The sequence below is a fragment of the Sceloporus undulatus genome, chromosome 5 (genome assembly GCF_019175285.1).
Source record: "Sceloporus undulatus isolate JIND9_A2432 ecotype Alabama chromosome 5, SceUnd_v1.1, whole genome shotgun sequence".
Lineage (NCBI taxonomy): Eukaryota > Metazoa > Chordata > Lepidosauria > Squamata > Phrynosomatidae > Sceloporus > Sceloporus undulatus.
In genome coordinates this window covers 148,173,224-148,181,110 of record NC_056526.1, presented here as the reverse complement: position 1 = coordinate 148,181,110, position 7,887 = coordinate 148,173,224, and the positions used below count along the sequence as shown (strand labels likewise).

The window sequence follows — 7,887 nt, the reverse complement described above, 5'->3', positions numbered from 1 at the left end:
ATGGACAGGTTCCTGCATCACAGAAAAGAAGACCAGTTCAACAACAACAAAAATTAATATTCAACTAACAATATGTATGCGTAAATTAAACTAGGTCAAGTAAACCTTGCATAGGTAATGATTTCTTTTTCTTCCACCAGCCTCTACTTTTCTTATGATCTCTCTTTTTATTGGCCAGATGTACAGATCTTTGTGGTGTTTTTTAACATGCTGGGAGAACTTGGTGAAACTGGCTTATCTACTCTCCCCTTTTCTCTCTGTTTTGCTATTCATACAGGCTTATAAGGGATTTTGGAGGCAGCTGGTATTCACCTTGCCTGATGTAAGTAGAAACACCCTCCTACAGTACAATAGAATTAAAATAGAAATCAATTCTTTCTCAAGTTTTATGACATTTTTTACTACAGACCAGTGAGGATCCTGAACCGGGTTTTACCCAGTGCAGGGGGTGGGACTACTAGGGGGCGGGACATCCAGTGGGACTTCTGGGGCTGAGGAAATTGCCATACGGGCCAGAGGAAGCATTGCTTAAGCTGAACAAGCACCCAAATGGGTAGGAGAAATGCCCCCCCCCAGGCTACAATAATGGCCACCCACTGCCTGCCCAGCCCAGAGACTCCACTGAGCCCTGGAGCAGCACCTGCGCAAGCCCAAAGAGTGCCTGTGGGGGGCCAACTGGGTGTCATCTTCCCTCTTCTAGGGTGTCACCCAGTTCAGTCCACACATCCCGTGACTGCTACTGCTACAGACACGCTGCTGCAACCTGATACCAAATATCAATGTTTCTCAAGCCCTCCTTCCCCATTATCCCAGTAATGCTTAAAAAATACCTTCCAGCTAGACAAAAGAACAAGGGAAAAACAAGTTGGGCATAAAATGACTTTGTAAAAAGAGACTTCTTTCTGAGGGGCTTTGTTAATGAAGGTATGCATGTATAAGATCAATTTAATTACCAGCAGTCAAATTATCAACCATTTTGAGAAGAGGCTGCTGGTGTTTCTCAACCAAATTCATGATGAGTCTTTTAGGTCCTTTTTTTTCAAAAGACAACATCCCTATTGTGTAGGCTTACACAAAGGTGAGTATCACATAACTTCCTAGTTTAAAAAAGGGATGGACCTAAATATTATGAATTAAAATGTAGGGTAAAATTCAAACTGGGATTCTGGTTGTCACTGGGTGACTTTAGCAAGTCACAACCTCTCAGCCTCAGAGGATGGCAATGGCAAGTCACCATTGACAAAATGTACCAAGAAAACCATGTGACAGGTTCGCCTTAGGGTTGTCACAAGTGGAAACAACTTGAGGGCACACAAAACACACAGACACACTCCTACTTGAAACATTGTTTCTTGTTATAATCAAGCTCACCAAAACTAAGAATCAAATCATTTTACTCACACATTCTCAGAAAAATAAAAACAAAGCTAAAATAAAACAAGCTAATGACTTCCTGCAACTTCCTTTTGACCACCAGAAAGTTCTAAGAACCTCACCACATCCTTTGCTTGTATCCCATCCAAGCAGTTTGTTCCATTGTAATGTACAGTTGCAGAATGTTTGTGGTCTTCACAACTATTACACAATGAGCTTGCCAGTTGTAAGAACTACATGAGATGCATACATCTTTACTTGGGACTTACTTGGCAAGATGTGTTCAGAAAAGGTTTGCCATTGCCTTCCCCCAAGGCTAAGGGCATGTGACTTTGCCAAGGTCACCCAGTGGATTTCATGGCCAAGCTGGGAATCAAACCCTGGTCTCCAGTCATAGATAAAATTGCAAAATCAAGGTTTGTTTTGGGATTTTTTGGAAGGAAGGGATATTTTCAAGCCATGGATTGTTGAATCCATGGATGCAAAATCTGTGGATACAGCGAACAGACTGTACTCGCCTAGAGTTCTGGCTTGGCATCCTTGCCACCTGGTGAAACTATGCCAACTGTGGTGATAGCACTAGTGTTTGCTTCAGCATGCCAGAACCCCACTGTGTGGCACTGGTTCTCTTGCTGGATAGTTAGGAATTTTTAAGACAGGATTATCTATACTCCAACAGGACCATTGTATACAGTATACAAGAGTAAGAACTCTCATGAAGACACATCAGGTTGTGATTTGGTAGAGGGGAAAGGAGCAGTAGCCACCTAGATATCCATCTGAATTCCCTATTCATAAACAGGTAAAGGATTCATTATAAGCAGCAGCAGATGCTGCTGGGGGAAATCCTTTTGTGCACTACAACTGCCAAAATTCCCCATCCAGAACAGTCATGGCTGCAAGTGCCCCCTTCTCTAGTGCAGGGTGTTTTAGAAACACATACCGAAAGGGCAGGAAAGGCTTCTTCATCCTGGAACTGAATTTCATGAAGTACATACATTTCTTCTACGGCTTGTTTCTCTTTATGTTCCTCTGGAGAAAGGCCAAAATAGTTACCATCTCTATTTGTTGACTCTTCTGTTCTCTCTGAACGTGCTCTTTCTGGCTTTCTGGAGAAGGAGGAAAAAGGAAGAGTTCAGTGACTGAAACTATAATTACGATACTCCATCACCATAAAATATATTTTCATTTGGGCTTGTTTTTAGAAAATGCAGCTAAGAAATTATTGTGCCACAATACCCAAAAGGTAATCTTTGGGTTTTTTAAAAAAAAAATATTTGGCAGTTTATTGGATAATCATTAATGCTACTTTAAAATTGGTCACTCCAGGAAGAAAACCATCCTTACTGGCAGATTTAGCTACCTGACCAGCTCTGTTCAGATTTCTGGTAAAACCAAGGGCAAACTCATTAATTAGGAAGAACCCAACAGTTATCGCTACAATTTAAGATCTATAAGATAAAGATCAGAAATCTAATGAAGAGAATTACTGGTAATCTTCTGTGCAAGGCATGAATCAGTTTTTAAGTATCAAAAAATATTCATAAGTAACAATCCATAAGTCATAGCAAATTCTAAGAACAAACCACCAATCCCCCAAACAAAGTAAAATATAGTGGGTTCACCTTACAGACTGTAAGGAATTTCTGCCTGAAGTTCTGCGCTCAAGAGAAGACTGCTGGGGCTGCATACCAGGACAGGACAAGTGATGCTGCCTTGCCCCCTGAAGTCGAGGAGGCAAAGCTGATGCGGGTTTGATTGGCCTGTTTGGATTCTTTGATGCTTTGCAATCTGCATCTGGAATACATATTATTCTTAATTCATCATGGGTAGGGATAGGTGTATCTAATACTGTCTGCCTGCCAGCAGAACAGAAAAATAATAGAATTCATTTCATCCCACCCCTGCTGGATTGTTCACAAATCTACACTGGAATGTTTGTGGAAGGGGGAGCAGAAGACAAAGGGGAGGTCCTGTTGCATGAACAGAACTCTGGTCATGGAGTCTAGGCCAAATGTCTGATAACCCAACTGTAAAGGCAGTTTACCTGTCTGGATGTTTTGCCCATGCACTGGAGTCAGCTTTTTAATCTTCTTCCCTGGCACAATGTTCCAGCTTTCTACAGGAGATGCCTGTGGAAGTGGTTTAAGGTTCTTCAGCAGCACTGAGTGCCTGCAGAGGAGGAAGAACAGAAGTGCCATAGCATCTATCATAGGTCCAAAACACACTGCAGATAATCCAGCTTGAGAACACTTTAACTGCCCTGGCTCAATGCTAGGGAATTCTGGGAACTGTAGCTTTGAGAGACATTTAGCCTTCTCTATGAGAGAGCTCTGGTGATACAATAAACTACAATTCCCAGGATTCCTTAGCACTGAGCCAGGTTAGTTAAAACAGGCTTATTTCTGCAGTGTGTTTTGGATCATAATTTCATATTGCAACCCACATACCACCCAAGTTACCAGTCTGGACCCAGGAAATATGTGCCACCCTTAGAACAGGTGTTTTGTGTTATTTTTCAAGTGGACTTGTAATACCATGCAACAGCATAATTCTGAGAACTTTTTTATTTCTTTTTGGATGTAGAAGAATTTTCTCTACAACCCATGGCAAGAAATGACTTAGCAGAATTTCCCAGCAAATGCTAGCTTGTATATCAAGCATGATTTTTTGTAATGGAGATTTATCTGAACATTATTAGCACAGATGTTTGTGTTACCAAATCATACATTCCTATTTACAGATAGACTAGCACATACCCACACTTGCTAATTAGCTTACTTGCTGTTCACCGCTATGATCTTTGGAATAGCGGTATATAAATAAAACATATTATTATTATTATTATTATTATTATTATTATTATTATTATTATTATTATTACCCACACACACTTCAATTGTCATAGCAGCTGCCTTACTTCCAAAAGGGAACTACATGTAAATACAACCTGGAGCTAGCTTACAGTATGGCTTTAACTCAAACTCTCCCAACCTAGTGTTGGTCTACAATATCCATTATTCCCTTCCAGCATGGCCAACATGCCTGGAAACACGAGACTATGTGAGAAAGGATGCCTTAGCTTGTGGTAATGACAGTCAGGGTCAGAGATATGAAGTCTACAAAATCTGACCACTTTTAGAGAAGCAGATTCAAAAGAATCAAGCCCCGAATTAAGTGGCAACTATGGGCCCATACAGACCGGCCAAAATAAAGCTGCTTCAGGTCACTTTAGAGGTATGCTGTTTAAATGATGCATACATCCTAAGAGTCTGGAAGATGTGCCAAAGCCATGCTCCAGTCCTTAGAACTGGAGTGTGTCTTTGGCACGGCTTTCGGACTCTTACGATGCATGCATCATTTAAACAGCATACCTCCAAAGTGACCCAAAGCAGCTTTATTTTGGCCTGTCTGTACAGGGCCTATAAGTCTTCTTTTTAATACGCTGCCAGACAGACAATGTGCCACTAAACAGAAAGTGCCATTTCCCCAACTCATTTTGCATTGTGCCTATTCAAATGTGTAAAGTACAACATTCATTTGTAGAATTATAGTTGAAAGAGATCTTGTAGGTTACCTAGTCCAAACCTCTGTATAATACAGGACAGAACTACTGCCTCTCTGGAAAATGGTCATCTAGTCCACTACATGTACCACTGTCCAAATTTCTTACCACTCAGATGTTTTCATAACATTTTACTTACTTGGCACCAAGTTCTTCTACAAAGACAACAACTGGCCCATTTGCTGACTGGACCTCTTGGATGTGAGCATTATAAAACCTTCCATTATGCTCTAAACGCACCTATGATGTAACAAAGAGGAGAATAAATACAAAAGGGGAGGAATCTCTCCTAAAGATACCTCACATGTCAGTGCACTGTTTGCCCTTCTTCTCCTGAACCAATTGGTCAGAGCGTCTTGAAGCTGCCCATGTGTAAACAGCTGGACAGCTTCAAGACATCTTGGGGGTGTGCAGCGCATAAACGCCATGCTCCCAAGCCGCCAGGAAGCTGGCTTTTAGAGCCAGTCTGTTCCAGCTCTATATCAGGATGTCCCACAATCTTTCAGTGGGAGAAATCAACACTGCTTTTTCCTTGGAATACAGCAGCACCCTGCTTCCTCAACAGCCTCTCACCATTTCCCACAATTGTCGTTTTGCCTCCTTTATATCCATTTGTAATAAGAAAAAAGGGAAAGATTTAATTAGTCATGAAGTATAAAAAGCAATTCAGGAAAATGAGTCAAGAAACAGCTAACATTGTTTTTTTCATACACATTTTTGACTGTTAGAAGCATACTTGTTTAAAAATAGCTGATGGACACAGACACTGTTCTGCCATAGGTTTCATTAATTTTGAAGCATTACTATCACTAATTGTGTTTTCTTTTGGTTTTATATTTATATTTCTAGCTTTTGGAGAAAAAGCACTGGTCTCTGAAATGTCTCAGCTGTTTTTAAATACAGTAATTAAATACTTGTTCTTTCTTTGTTCATTTGGTACTCTCACCCTGCTCCTTTTGTTACCTTACACTCATTCTCCACAACTATGTGTCTGTTACTGAAAAGTACAAAGCTTCTACCAGGAAAAAAGTAGCACCCTGTGGGAAAATGGTAATAATACTACATGAGACTGAAGAAAGAGAAACTAGAAAGTGGAGTTACTCAGGTAACAATGCCACCTACTTTACATTTATCTCCAACTGAATACTGCATACCAGCAGCAATGGAAAAATCTCGTTTTTGCTGATCTGCAAACACAAAAAGAAGACGTTATATTACACCATTAGATGAACACAAAAAGATACATCCTTTCTCCTCACAAAAGCCCCTGTTTACTGTTTGAAACATTGAATCTTACCTCGTTTTGATTGCTGCCAATCTTCATATTCAATATTTTGGTAAACTGATGCGTTGAGTGCCCTAAGAACTTTTCTAGGTAAGGTAATGGAGATAGCTTTCCCATCTTTTTTAACCTGCTGTGCAAAAAATATTACATAAAAAGAAAAATCAGTAATAAAAGAATGCTAGCACATAAACATTATCAATTTAAAGCAGTCACAGAGTTTATGCCAGAATTATTTGCAATATCAGTGTTTACATTCAAAAACAATATAAAGCTTTAATTTTTTAAAAAAATCTTAAACAGCCTAATATTCATGATAGCCAAAGAGGTGAGAGCCAAATACATCACCGATGTGTTGGCACATACAGGAAAGTTTTCTAACAGCATAACACACAAACAATGAGTCACTGCTTAGCAACTAGAATTTCTCTCTCTTTTTTTCTGATCACACGTTTGACAGATTGGCTAATGGAACAAGCTAGTTTTCCTTCAAAGCTACACAACAGGTGTAAAAGTAACTTTCATTCCACCAAAACATAATGCAATTTAGGGCACAAAGGTGATCTGAAGTCCCACTATAATCTTTGATGTCTATTCCATGGTAAATGCATTTAGGAGCCTGAAAAGAGCCTGAAATCCTAAATGCATTTACCGTGGACATCAATGATTATAATTGGGGGCAGAGTCGGGGCATAGTAACTACACAATGCACGCCCCAGCTCCACCCCAGGGCAGTGTGATGCTGCACGCTGCACTGCCTGGCGCACAGTATCACGGTGCTCCTCTGGCGCTGCGTCCACACGCAGCACCAAAGGAGCACCATAAAGCACTGCACTGCAGCTATCGTGCCCTTTCCAGGGCACAAAAAGGAGCTGTTTTTTGCAGCTCCTTTTTGCACCTTGGAAAGGCCAGTTCGGGGCTGCAGCGTGAGGTTGCCGCAGCCCCAGTCTGGCTGTAAAAGGGGTGGCTAGAGGCCACCCCTTTGGTGCTGTCTGCACAACCCCTAAAAAAACTGCAAGTCAATATCAGTGAAAATACCTTCTTCCCCACAATTGGCTTAATCCCATTTGCATGACTTGTTGCAGCCAATTCTCTTCTGTAAAGAGAAAAAGATATAGAAATATTACCAAAGCAAGATCTGTTTTGACACCAACAAGTTATTGGCAGATATTCAAAATGTGTACTGGATGATTCCTGGCTTTGCTGTATCACAAACATGTGGTCTGACACTTAAAGCAACATCTTGACTAGTCATTTAAGCATGCAGTATAATGGTAGCCAATATATGGAACACTCTTCTCCTTAAACTGCTGGAAGAGATTCCTTAGAGTGCTGTATATGTTGTCTGAATTTAAAAGAACATTAAAGACCAGTCTCTTCCAGCAGGTTTATTCAGAAGATTTTTAAACTGTGAATATTAAATAATGAATTTTAGATGTGGATTGTTTCAATATGTGTATATAGCAAGCAAGTAGCAATAGCAAGTGCATTCCTATACCACTTATCAGTGCACTTAAGCACTCCCTAAGCGGTTTACAAAGTGTAAGCATACATCTTATTTGTCCATTTAAAACACTGATTTGTCCATCAGTGTTTTAACTGATATTGTTTGTTTGTTCATTGTTGTTGTCATTCGCCTCGATCAATGGAGAGAAGCAGGTAAGAA

The 7,887-nt window shown here is 40.3% G+C and overlaps 1 protein-coding gene across 5 annotated transcripts in view; it reads right to left on the bottom strand.

Moving 5' to 3' along the window:
• Positions 1-7,887, bottom strand: part of OTUD4 (OTU deubiquitinase 4) — a 39,438-nt gene that overhangs the window by 14,932 nt on the left and 16,619 nt on the right. For 3 of the 5 annotated variants that reach the window (XM_042468399.1, XM_042468402.1, XM_042468403.1), the window contains exons 9-15: positions 7,260-7,317; positions 6,237-6,354; positions 6,062-6,126; positions 5,079-5,179; positions 3,422-3,546; positions 3,000-3,171; positions 2,318-2,483 (exon numbers count right to left, since the gene is read on the bottom strand). In XM_042468399.1, coding sequence (XP_042324333.1) covers positions 2,318-2,483; positions 3,000-3,171; positions 3,422-3,546; positions 5,079-5,179; positions 6,062-6,126; positions 6,237-6,354; positions 7,260-7,317 — 805 coding nt within the window. The remainder of the gene's footprint in view (positions 1-2,317; positions 2,484-2,999; positions 3,172-3,421; positions 3,547-5,078; positions 5,180-6,061; positions 6,127-6,236; positions 6,355-7,259; positions 7,318-7,887) is intronic. The other 2 variants (XM_042468400.1, XR_006104066.1) reach the window with 2 other exon arrangements.